The sequence below is a fragment of the Eucalyptus grandis genome, chromosome 5 (genome assembly GCF_016545825.1).
Source record: "Eucalyptus grandis isolate ANBG69807.140 chromosome 5, ASM1654582v1, whole genome shotgun sequence".
In the NCBI taxonomy this organism is placed as follows: Eukaryota; Viridiplantae; Streptophyta; class Magnoliopsida; order Myrtales; family Myrtaceae; genus Eucalyptus; species Eucalyptus grandis.
In genome coordinates this window covers 61869505-61882495 of record NC_052616.1, presented here as the reverse complement: position 1 = coordinate 61882495, position 12991 = coordinate 61869505, and the positions used below count along the sequence as shown (strand labels likewise).

At 39.8% G+C, this 12991-nt stretch overlaps 1 protein-coding gene across 1 annotated transcript; it reads left to right on the top strand.

Moving 5' to 3' along the window:
- Positions 1–3594: 3594 nt before the first annotated feature.
- LOC104432529 (serine/threonine-protein phosphatase PP1) lies at positions 3595–11618 on the top strand. Its single transcript, XM_018868646.2, is given in 5 exon segments — positions 3595–4059; positions 7473–7841; positions 7844–8031; positions 8357–8636; positions 11029–11618. Coding segments are annotated over 4 exon segments (1011 nt in total). The 5' UTR covers positions 3595–3884; the 3' UTR covers position 8636; positions 11029–11618.
- Positions 11619–12991: the final 1373 nt, after the last annotated feature.

The window sequence follows — 12991 nt, the reverse complement described above, 5'->3', positions numbered from 1 at the left end:
TGTTAAAATAATAAGAAGTTGATAGGCATGTAATAGTCAATAGAAGTTGGTAAGTATGACTAGCATACCTCTCAATTTGAATGGAGAGAGAGAGAGAGAGAGATTGGCTTGATGAGCAAGCTTTATATTGTGGGGCTAATCTTTAATACAGCTTGATTCTTGAAACTTTGGAGAGTAGGTCTATTTTTTCAGTTCTTTTTAAATTGCCCATGATATTTATTGTACGGGGTTCTCGAGAAAGCAAAAGCACACCACTATCATAAACCAAAACGAAGAACAAGCCAACTCCATCGGACGTCATTTCCCACCTTGATCAAAAATTGCTCCCCGGAGATGGCGGTGCGTTTTTCTGGTTGCATGCGCTGTTGGCCATTGGCTGCGGCGGCGGTATGATTCTTGGGCCTCTTCTTCGGCCCCTAGAGGAGTTGGTCCAAGTCATATTCAGGGACGTACTTATCTTATGCGATTTGAGAGAAAATGTTATTTATATAAAGAAAGGCATGCTCATGATAATGATGAAATTATGAATTTAATTTGTGAAGTAACGAGACAAGATCGGAATACACGTGTCGTGTCACTTCATGAATCAAAATTCTGATTCGATTTTAATATCGTTAGTATTAACGGCATGGCATGTGCAGTCCTAGGTCAGTTCATCGAACTGGTGCCGCGTATTAAGAACCAAAAAGCCGAACTTCCTTGCAAGGTACAAAGGATGAGTCTTCTTCTGTCCACCGTGCATTTTCCCATGCATTTTCAGTCAACGGGTGTTTAAAGTCAACTTGCCTGCTGTGAGGAAGGGGGCGGCGCTTCATCAGTTGACCATGACCGATTTCCAAGAAACGACTAGCCTCAGCACTCCGTAGGGGCATAAAAGAGAGATCCTTATTCAATCTTGGTCGCCGATCATTGAATGATTTTATTAACGAGTGCTCAAGGTATTTATTACGATTAAATTACTAAAGTTTCTAATATTGTATATAATCATGCTCAATTCCCTTGATAGGAAACAAATTTAGTTCAAGTCCCAATTCTGAAGGGCAATAGTTGGTCGATTGGACCAGTCTAATTTAGGGCTTTGACAATTTGATTTTCTTTATATGAATTTAAAAAATTATATGGATTTGGGCAATTTGGTTATGCACTTGGAATCGAAATTCACACTAGCTATTGAAATTCACTCTACCACATCCAACCCGAACTTTTATGTTTCATGAAAATCACCAACTTTAACATTTGTATCAATTCTCCCCCAACTTATTTTTTTCTCCCATAAAAAAAAAAAAAAAAAAAAATACCAACTTTCAGCCGGTATCCACTCCTAGCCCCCATCAAGTTTTTGTCAAGTAATTATGCTGAGTCGAATATTTGATGGCATAATTAAACGGAAATTTGACAGAGATTGGGTTTCAGTGCCAACAGGAAGTTGGCGTTTTTTTTAGGAAAAAACAAAAGGCTTGGGGCAATATTGAGACCCATCCTAAAGTCGGCACTTTTTTTTGAAAGGGAAAAGAAAATTTGGGTCTCCGACCTAAAGTTGGTATTTTTTAAGAGAATTTGGCCTAATCACGCTCGGCTCCCTTAAAAACACCAAATTTAGGAAATCAACCGGTTTGGTAAATTTCCTGAGAGGCGCTCGTGCATAAACTTTGATCAGACTGAAAATACATAAAACGTGCGAGAGGGTCTATAAAGGGAACGCCTTACCAACGAATCCCATTTGTTTTAATATATCATCTTTTCTGCCAAACCAGTCAGTCAACTCTAGGTTGGTAAGGCTCAAAGCCATGTCCGCCTGCCTTCCTTTTCAAGGGTCAAATCTATGGAAGATGCAAGAGAAAATGATGATGGAGAGAGTCAAATTTTGTGGGCACGTCGAACTCTGGAATCACACATTGAAGCAACAAAAGCATGCGAAGCTCACCGAACCCGGACACGGCGCCGACTCAACGACATTCAAGTAGTGAAATGGTCATCACAAGTTGCTCGGGAACTTGGTTGATGAAATGCTCGAAACCTGGCAATATACACCGCACTTTGATTGAGAAGGCGGATGCTTCTACCCTGTCATTTTCGCCGAACCGCGAGAACTAAGTGGCCATCGTTTCTGGCTGCCTAGATGCAAGATCTGAACCGGTATGGAACCCGAACTGTATCAGTCCTAGTTCATGGACCCGGAGAACGTCTCTCATTCCTTTATCTAGCATGAGTCGCTAAGGCATCGAGGGTTCCTTTTGGTTAGTGCTGATCGTCGGCCTTTCATGTCCCTTCTTGATGAGCTTCACCGGCTTTCCATTTGCCCAAGGATTACTAGTTTTTCTGACCGACGATGATCGGAGATGGCTCCGTTTCACCCTTTGCATGCCGGCACATCGAATTCTCCATCGCAGGAGGAGATTCTAGCTTCCAAATCACTTGCTCGAGTCGACTTCTCAGCTGGGTCGTGAGCTTGGACGCCTCAAGTTCTTTGCTGTTTTCCTTCTCAGGAACAGTTTATCAGTGGAGTTCGTTCGGTCATTGCCTTTTCTTCCACGTTCACACAACCCGACATCCAAAAGCCCCACTGATTTCATCTCACGTTTGCCGATTCCCGTACCATTCCCGAGTGCCTTCGGATCCAATCTTGTCTCCTCATACCTCCGCTGACTTTTCTAATCACTGATCATGCCATTATGAGCCCGTCTTGATCAGATCTCTCCCCCAACCCATGAGAGAAAGATCAAGTAAATTATCACTAAATATGTAATATAATCCATAAATTTTTAATTTGTTCAATGCGAGATCTGAACTTTATTCAACATACAATTTGGTCTCAAAATTTTGATAAATGTTCAATTTAGCATTTTCACTATATGAAAATATCAAATATTATCTTTTCATTAATTCCAATTTAGCAACAACAATGAATATCTTCATATAGCTTAAAAACTAAATTAAATATATACAAAATGTTCATGGTCCAAATTAAAAACACAAGAACCACATTATGTATTAAGATAAAGTTTATGATTATATTGAACAAATTCAAAATCCATAAATTACATTATATAGTTGGCCAAGATTGGGGACCCGTTCATGTTGTTCTCCCACTTTGAAATCTACACGCAAGATTCATCAACCATTGGACCGAGCCCTCCGAGCATAGTAACTAATTCGGAGGGAGGGGATTAAGGTCTAATGGCGGTTTTGATTAATGAATTTTAATTTGCATGGGGATGAGGATGACGATTCAAAAATCATCCTTTTGACTCCTCATTCAAAAGATAGCGCTTTTTATAATCTCGGCATGCAGCATTCTATCCGCACACCGTATGCAGCACTCAAACATGGAGCGCATACAAATCACTTCTTTAATCATTCTTTAATCACACCGGACCGTGTTTAGTAATATAAAACCAAAACAAATTAAATTAAATCGAAAACTAAAAACTAAAAATAAAACCGTCGTGGGTTTTTAAAAAAAATCAACCGCCCAGGCGGGGTGAATTGACCGAAACGCCCCCGCCGTGCTTAGGTCACCCCTGTTTCAATTTCCAGTCCTCTCTCTCTCTCTCTCTCTCTAAAATCTAGCTCTTCCTCTTTTTCCACTTTCAAAGTTTCCACACATTTCGCCAAGAGCCGAAGCCAGGCCCCCTCCCTCCGATGCCCTAGCGCCCTCCCTCTTTCTCTCTCTTCGATCCTCTCCCTCCTCCTCCTCCGCCGTCTCCGGCCGCGCGGCATGCACCTCCTCCCCTCCCGCCCCGCCTCCGGTCCCGTTCCCCGGCCCTCGCGCCGGGGCTGCTGATTCGCGACTCTCTCTCTCGGTTGACCGGGGCCGCCGGTGCGCGCGGCTGGCCTAGGGAGGGTTCATTTTTATTTTTTATTTTTGGTTTGGTTGGGGTGAGATGGAGCAAGCGGTGTTGGACGACATCATCGGCCGGCTCCTGGAGGTCCGCACCCGGCCCGGGAAGCAGGTCCAGCTGTCGGAGACGGAGATCCGGCAGCTCTGTACGACCTCGAAAGACGTCTTCATGCAGCAGCCCAACCTGCTGGATCTCGAGGCGCCGATTAAGATATGCGGTAATCATCCTCCTTTCTTCCCTTCGTTCGTGTTTTTTTTTTTTTTTTTTGGGTTAGTCCGTGATGTGTCGGTGCTGCCTTTCGTCTTGGTTAGTCATCGAGCTGAGTAGTGTTTGGTCTTTGTTGAGGAGTTTCTGCAGTTGACTCTCTTGGTTTAGTTCAGTTCGGTATAGAATGGTAGACCGGGAGAAGTGAAATGGGTTTTCTTCTGCTCGTTATGATGTCTTGTGGGTGAGCTTTTAGCAAGCCGCATGCTCTCTGTAGGGGGCTTAAGTATCTGTGTTGGACGCCTCGTTGTGCCTGCTTGCATCAGTGGATTCTGTATTCGGTTGCATTAGCTTGATGAATGTGTGCATTGTCCAGTTTGTAAATAGTTTCGAGTGTCTAAAAGTTGCCTGTTTGCTGGAATGTTCTTCTTGTCGCCTACTTGCTATTGATTTGAAAACCTTTCACCGGGTCTTGGTAGTTGGTGATTTTGCATCATACAATGTATTTTTTGAGCTCCTTTCAATTTAACACGTTCATTGTCTCTTCTGGTGTAGTTGCCTGAATAGTTACATTTGGTCATGTTTCCACTGTCCTGTGGGTTAGATAAAGACGATTCGAATTGCACAATTTCTCATATTGCTGCATTTGCCTTCTGATGTTAGTATATTGTGGTATTGTCTATAAATGCTACCCGTGTGTATGTATTTCCTTCAGTATTCTCAATTTGATTGCCATGTGACTGTTCTTTAAAAAAGCCGAGTATGTTGATGTCGTCCTTGTGGGAATGGAGAGGAGGGTCAATAGGTCGTTTAGGTGCTAATGCTTTAGAATGTGATGCATGGAATGAAAGAAAGTGGAGACTGCAACTTGAGAATGTAAATCTTCAAAATAGAGGGGTGGAGAAATAAAAATCAAGCATGACATGTAGAGTGGTTCTGATTCTCCTTGAACTTGCGACCACTCATGCTTTGCTTGTTTTGGGTGATGCTTGATTCAAAAGATACCAGTGGCTAGTCTCTTTTTTAGCCAACAGTGAGGTTGTCTTTCAAAACTACACATGCGAAACTTTATAAGAGTGCATCTCTCGGTTTTTTGTAAATAGAAAGTGTGAGAACACCGTGTTGGTTGGTCAAGTGGTCTAGGACTTGGTTTGCAAATCGAAAGTCACAAGTTTGATTCCCCAGGCTATCCTTGGTATCGAGAAAACTAACATCAGTCTTGGTCTATGCTCTTGCATTGTGGTGGAGGAGGCGATGGCCTCATTGAGTGGACAGATGTGTGTGGAATAGATATGTAGCCTTAAACCGAACATCCTCTTGTGGGTGATTGGTAGATTTGATTGATGAGGTTGATCGGTCTGCTTAAACATCAATAGTGACCCTCAAGAGTTGGCATAGGCATCATAGATAGGGGCGGGAGAAAAAAGCATAGCTAGGAATTACCCAAAGTATATAAGTTGATGGATATAAGAGTTATATCCCCTTATTCTAGAGTGGCTTCTTTCGGAGTTAACTCTCACAGTAATGGCTGCAACTTTGTGAGCACCACAGGCGGATAGGTACCACACAGGTATCAGCTTGTATAGAAATAGTCAAGATTTGTCCACTGATTCTCATATCAGTTTCTCCATTTAGCATTCTTCTATTCAAACCATGAAAAGAAATTGATCAACTTAGCTGAACTGAACAATTCTATGTTTTTTTTTTTTTTTTTTTTTTTTGGTAAAAGAACAATTCTATGTTTCATTTGCATTTCATCAAATTTTTTATTGATATTATTTGTTCAATTGTAGTATAAGCTATGTTAGGATGGGATGAAGTTTCTGGATTGTCTGGTTCTTGTGGAATGCGCTTCACAAGTTATACCACCTCTTTAATCCATCACAAAATTGATATTATTGGTCACATCGCTCTGTCTGAGTTAACGGTCAGTTTTAACGGTTTAACCTCAACTTTAATTCTGATGAATCTAATGCCACCACTGTATGTGGCCCTGATTGACTTTCTATTAGCGTGATTTATGATTGGGTGACTTTGTGAATGTTCCTCTTTTTGGCTTTGTTGCTGATGGTGAGAACCTTTGCAGTTCATACATTAAGTCATGCTTTGAAATTGTCTCTTGATTTGGAGCTTATTTTCTGCTAGTCATAGCTTCATGTATAGCATAGATTGTTGATTTCTTTTGTATCAGCAAGTTTAAGTATATCATCTTGGTGGGATTTAGCAGCTTCTACTGATTGCTTGTATTTTATCCAACATGCTCTATTTCATCCTGTGAAGAATTGACAAGAGTTCAGTGATAACTGATTAAAAATCTTTCCAAAAACTCTCATGGCTACCGAAAGAATCTGGCATACTTTTGGCAACTGATCTGATTTCATTATTTTTTCCTTCTCAATTCATATATCTACTGCTCTACCCACTCTATCATAAGTCCCTCTTCTGTGTATGTCTCCTAGGGCAGTGATGTCCAGAGATTTTGGAATAAGACGTGTAGTATGCCAGGAAATTGCAGCTCTTTAGATATTTGAGTTGGACTACACTAAAGTGTATTTCTCTGGAAGAAACATTTTATATGACTTGGGGTCGTTTTTTTCTTTGAATGAAAAGAGTGAGCTACTCAATCATCTATCCTAAATTTGCACTAAGAAATACAAGCTATATGAACAAGTGTATAGATATTTTGTACAAAGTTGTCATGAGAAAATCACTTTTAATTTGAAGTTCCTTGTGATTGCACTCTTCGTTTGCTGTCTTTATGCATGTGAGAATTTTTTTTAAGGCCTCAACGCCATAATATAAAAATGGCTAATGATGGATATCTATCACATTTCCATATGCTAATCCAAGGTGGTAATTGTTTTTTCACAGGAATAAAAGCAGTGTAACTTGATTATGTATGAATTATCTCATAGAATAAGATGTATATTTATAATCCTTTGCATTACTCAAACTGGTCTCTTATAAATAACCTTTGGATATTTTTTCTTAAGTCTAAAATATTCGGAGACTAGTGCTCTAATTAAGAAAGTACTTAACTGGTATGTGGTGATAGACGGTGTTTAAAATAAATGCACAAATCTAAAGCGTGTAATTTGACAAAATATAGCAGGCTACAGCTCCATCTTTATACGAATAACCTAAGAGGAAAAAAAAAAATGGCACTTGGAAAGTTCGTACATTTGCAGAATAGGAGGGGGAAAAACTCAGCAAAACCTTCAATAATATTAAGAATAATAATGTGGTAGCTTGTTTGCTATATGTTACATACAAATGGTCCTTTCTAGTCACCAGAACATTGAATTTAGTTTTTCATGAAACTGCTGCTTGGTTTTTTTTTTTTTTCCTGAGCATATTCCATTCTTTTTATTTGTCGACAAAATTTTGAAAATCTAATGACAAGGAACTATTTTTCTCGAGTTTCAGGGGACATTCATGGACAATATTCAGACCTTTTAAGACTTTTTGAGTATGGGGGATTGCCTCCTCATGCCAATTACTTGTTTTTGGGGGACTATGTGGATAGAGGCAAGCAAAGTTTGGAGACAATATGTCTACTCCTTGCGTATAAGATTAAATACCCCGAAAACTTTTTTCTCTTGAGAGGAAACCACGAATGTGCTTCTATAAATCGGATATATGGATTTTATGATGAGTGTAAGAGAAGGTTCAATGTCAGGTTGTGGAAGGTTTTCACAGAGTGCTTTAATTGTCTGCCTGTGGCAGCCTTGATAGATGAGAAGATTCTGTGCATGCATGGTGGTCTCTCACCTGACTTACACGATTTAGACCAAATTAGAACTTGCAGCGTCCCACAGATGTACCAGATACTGGTTTGCTCTGTGATCTTCTCTGGTCAGATCCTAGCAAGGATGTACAGGGCTGGGGAATGAATGACAGAGGAGTTTCATATACCTTTGGGGCGGACAAGGTGACAGAGTTTCTTCAGAAGCATGATCTGGATCTTGTTTGCCGCGCTCATCAGGTTTTTTCTCACGCATTCTAACTTGACCAGTTTCCACCCTCTTCAAGCCTGTTAAAATGACTTGGATAATACTCTTATAAGAATTGAACAAGCACTAGAATATCCTATTTGTAGATCCTTGGACCTTTTTTTTTTCCTTCTTTGTTTTTTTCTCTTTTACCTTTGTATCCCCATAAAGGTAACTCGTGGCAATTTATGTCATTGAGTTGCGGATGCTTTTGCTCCATGCTTCATTTGTGCAGTTATTTGGTATGATTTTTTTGGAGGGAGGCACTTATTTTTTGATTATATCTGGTGGTCTTTTTACCATGTTGTTTGATTGCAGGTTGTGGAGGATGGCTATGAATTCTTTGCTAACCGGCAACTAGTAACTATATTTTCGGCACCTAACTACTGTGGGGAGTTTGACAATGCTGGTGCCATGATGAGTGTTGATGAGACCCTGATGTGCTCTTTCCAAATACTAAAGCCTGCTGATAAGAAGCCAAAATTTAACTCTGGCGGCATAACAATGACTCCTGTTAAGCCTTTGAGTTCCTCCTCGGGTTCCAATGCTTTTGGGAGCACGACAACAGCAAAGCCTGGAAATCCCAACTGGCATTAAGGTTAGTGCAATTCTTTCATTAAACAGAGAACTTGATGCCTTAGATTTATATTCAACTGTGTAAATATGGGCATCAATGTTTTAATCTTGATTTTATGTGTGTGGCTTCAACCTTGAAATTCTAGTCTCTTAGGTCAGGCTACCTGAAATTACACAATTGTAAATGGTAATTGACATAGGATATAAGACAAAATGGGAGATAAAATTTTCAAGTACTGAATTTGCAAATAACTTGGGTGTGGAACAAAGGCATTTGTTTAATTGAAATGACAAGTGGGCATGGTATATCGTGAGAGGATTAAATTATTTACAGAAGAAAGTGGACTAGTCACATCTAATTCCTTGTTTTAATTAATTGTTGAATCCAGAGCACTGTAACCAAAACTATTATGAGGATGTTTTTCTTTAATTTTGGTCCTGTGAATCTGGTTCACCCACAATTCTGTGCCAATAGTTGGTGCTCTACATAGAGTTTGGGAATAAGTGAGGGCAAAAGATAGCCTTAATGATTTGTCTATAATTTGCCTTCACTTTTTTTTAGTTTTTTTTTTTTTTTTTTTTTTAATATTAAGGAAGCTCAAGAACGGAGTAGTATAGTTGACCTTGAATTGAGCATTCTGTTAATAGTAGTGTAAGGCCCTGGTTGGTAACCGGTCAAATAATATTTGATTTTATTTTTTTGTTCCTCGGAATAAAGAAGTCACTTCTTTGTTTCTAGGAATGACTCCAAAATCAAGCCCACTTTCACTAGTTGTTGGCCTCATTGGAGCTTGGCCGGCCCCTGGTGAGGATCGACCATGCCCAGCCACTACATGGTTAGCCTCGCCATGGCTGGGCAATGCTGCCCTCCCTCGCGGCTGGGCCGAGCCTCAGCCTTGAGGCTTGACCTTGCCCAAGTTTGGTGAGGCTAAGTTCACCCAACCGCTGATGAGGCTTGCTGCTTGCCCAGCCGTGCAAGCGGCATTGCCTGGCCATGGTGAAGCTGACCTCGCGGTGGCTAGGCGAGTTGGTGAGGCCCTCACCAGCTCGCCCTGCCCAGCCACGCAGGTGGCATCGCCTAGCCATGGTGGGGCCAACCTCGCGGTGGTTGGGCGAGACGAGCCTCACCTAGCCAGGCTCCAGCGAAAGGAAAAAGAAGAAAAATGTAATAAAATTATTTAAAAATTAAAAGAAATTCTAAGTCACAATAGAATTTGAGAGTTGTACCAAACGTAATTCTATTTTGGGAATAGGAATTTTGTTCAATATCAAACGCATTCAAATACTCAGAAACTTGTTGAGGGGACAGAATCGGAAAAATTCATTTCTGAGTAGAAATTATTCTTAGAGATAAAATTGTTACCAAACGCTCCCTAAGTGCTTACCCACAAATGAGCAAAAGAAAGGTAAAGAAGCAGAAATCGGGTTTTATGACAATTAGATGCCTGACCTAGTCTAGAATTGGAATAGGTGGTCTTCTACAATTGTTTCACAAAGACAATCCCTAGGCATTGAGGATTGATAAAGGGCCACATGGACAAATCTAATGGGCAAATTATTTTGGCATGTCCCAACTTGTACTAATAGGTTGTTGACGACAAGTCAGACTTCTTGCATAAAGCTTTGGATTTGTTCGAAGTTAGTTATAGAATCTTCTTTTCCTTTTTGAATAGAATGTTTCAGATTTTTAGCTATGAGCTATTTCTCAGATTTACTCTTTGACAACTATTTGGGAGACTTTATCAGTTTTGAGGACAACAGCATGAAGTTTTGGGAATTTTATCTTTAAACTCATGAACTAAACTATCAAAGCAGTTATCCATTTAAACTGCACCGCTAGTAGAACCTTTGTTGGTCCCACTTACATAGAATTACAATTTCACACGCTTGAAGAAAAAGTTCTGAAGGATATTGGGTGTCTCATAGATACGTTTATATATATATATATATATATATCCAAGAAAGCTTGTTTGTGATATTTCCATCTTGCATACCGCCACTTACTCGTGTGTAGATGGGTACAATGTTGGGAAGTGAACATAAACAAAGGAAGTACTGTCATGATTTTAAATTCTGTATGGAACTTGTGATGCGTCGATTAGTGTCAATTGTCCCAGTTGTGTGACTGTTGACGTTTTTTCCCGTCAGAAACTGTTCAAGACATTATTTTACCAACTTCTGTGGAATTTGACTTGAAAGTTATGTTTGTCTATATTTTGTCATGCTTGTGTTGTATTGGTCATTCACATGGGCCCTCAAATTTTTTACTTCAAGACACGAAATTAAGCAATGTGGCTAGTCAACAGTTGCTGTAAAACTTAATTAGAGCTTGTGTGTCTTATGCTTCTTTCTTACATCGTACCTGTTCATATTACTTTCCATACACCATGTTTATCTCTTGTTTTATTTTTCAGTCTTTCCATGGTGCAAAAGTATGATAAGTAGGTAGGTTGGTGGAGAAGCATTGAAAGACCTGTACACACAGAGCAAGTCAGGATTGCACAAGGAGGAAGCTCGAGATCCTTTTTAATTTTGTCCAAAATATGCTGCATTGTAAAGAAGTGGGAGGGGAAAAGATATTGTTTTCCTTGATATAAAGGGTTCGAATTTTAGAAGGCCATAACTCCTTTCGCCTCCTCTTTGTACACTAATAGCTGCCTCAGTTGCTCATAATTATTTGTGTTCCACTTCAATATCTCCGTCATCTGTGACTGAGGCTGTGAAGAATGTGATTATGTGTCTTCAACCTCACTTGAAGAACCTGCTTGGACTTCTATCGTTTGATAGTGTGGTTTCGGTTTCTTTCTGAGTTGAGCTCTAATTGTTTTTCCATCACCCGTAGTAAACTCCATGGGCTAGAATAGTATGTGCGTCACAGAAGGCATGTTGGTGTTTGGTGTCATCTGACCAATGCGTCTGTCGCAAAGACATTGTCCGCTCATTGGTCTGCTTTCTTCTGTTGTTAAGTTGTCTAAACAGTATGAAATTTATGATGGTGCCCTTTTGTTGGGATTTGGTTGGTCGATTGGGAATATGGAGAAATGTATTACTTCTGTGCTCAAGTGGTGCATTTCTGCTGCACTGTCTTTTCTAGGATCAACTCTTCTGATGAGAACTGGGCTTCCAGTGATGCGTCGTTTTGCTTTTGATCGTATGGTCTATGCAAAAGGGAAGGCACCTTTCATAGGTGCTCATGTTCAAGAGGCGAATGATTGAAAGATTACGCCATTGTTACGATGATGATATGTTTAGGCTTCTTTGATCGGCCTAAGATCTATTACCAGGGCAGGACAAGCAGCATAATGCTGGCTAACTTGTGAAAGTAATTAATTTCCTTTTTGGGTCATCATTTGTCATCTGTTTTATTTATTCTGCCAAAAGAAAGTCCTAAGTTAGCCACCCTAAAGACTCATTATATTTTGGTCATGCTGCGCTTCATGATTTCGCATCTGGGTTCTCTATACAGTTCGCAGGGCCATCTAGATGAGGGATGATCCTTAGGCAGGCGCTTTTTCTTCGTCTGGTGTGATTCAATTGACAATGCTATTGTGTTGGCTAAGCAAGCAAAGTATTCGCCCAGAAAAATTAAGATCGATCACAGATAAAGCTCGCCAACTGAAACGTGATTGTCATCGGAGATGCGTCGCAAAAATATGACAGAACGGTGATTGATGTCGTTTCATGTTTGGATCTGTCAATGCCGAATATTCAACGTATTTATCATGTTACTTTAGAAGTTTAAGAATACTCTCTTATTATATTTTATGATCTATACTATAATATAAGTAGTAGTAATCATAAATATATTACCACTTGGGTTTTTTCTAAACGGAGCCCGAATACTTCATTTTGTTGGTCCAACCAATCCAACCACAAATTATTCTATAGACTTTTCTAATTGATAATATAAAATTGAATAACCTCAAAAAAAAAAGAAGATATAATTTCACTTGATTTCAATTCACGTTCTAATTTGTTGATAATTCAAAATCTCATATGACTCTATATATCTAACAAGTCGCACTATATATCAACCCAAGAGGCATCTTCCTCTCCAGGCTTCGGAAGGCTACTTTGGAACACCAATAGGCATAAAATGAAAGAAAAAAAAGAATTAAGATATGTATTTCACTTTGATGTGGAAGTGTTGTTGTCGAGTCGTGTTAAGAAAAATTATCATCGTTCCCGGAGATGTCGTTGTGTCTGATGGGCAGTTCGTCAAAATTAGCCAACCCTACCCGCATAATCCATGTGAATCTACAGTCTACAAGGACATCAAGTACATAAAGCAACTACAGAAAGCAGAACTTTAATTAGTACAAGCAAAGTGACAGACCCTTGTTTGCTGCAGAGATTCATGTGGTGTGGCTCCACTCC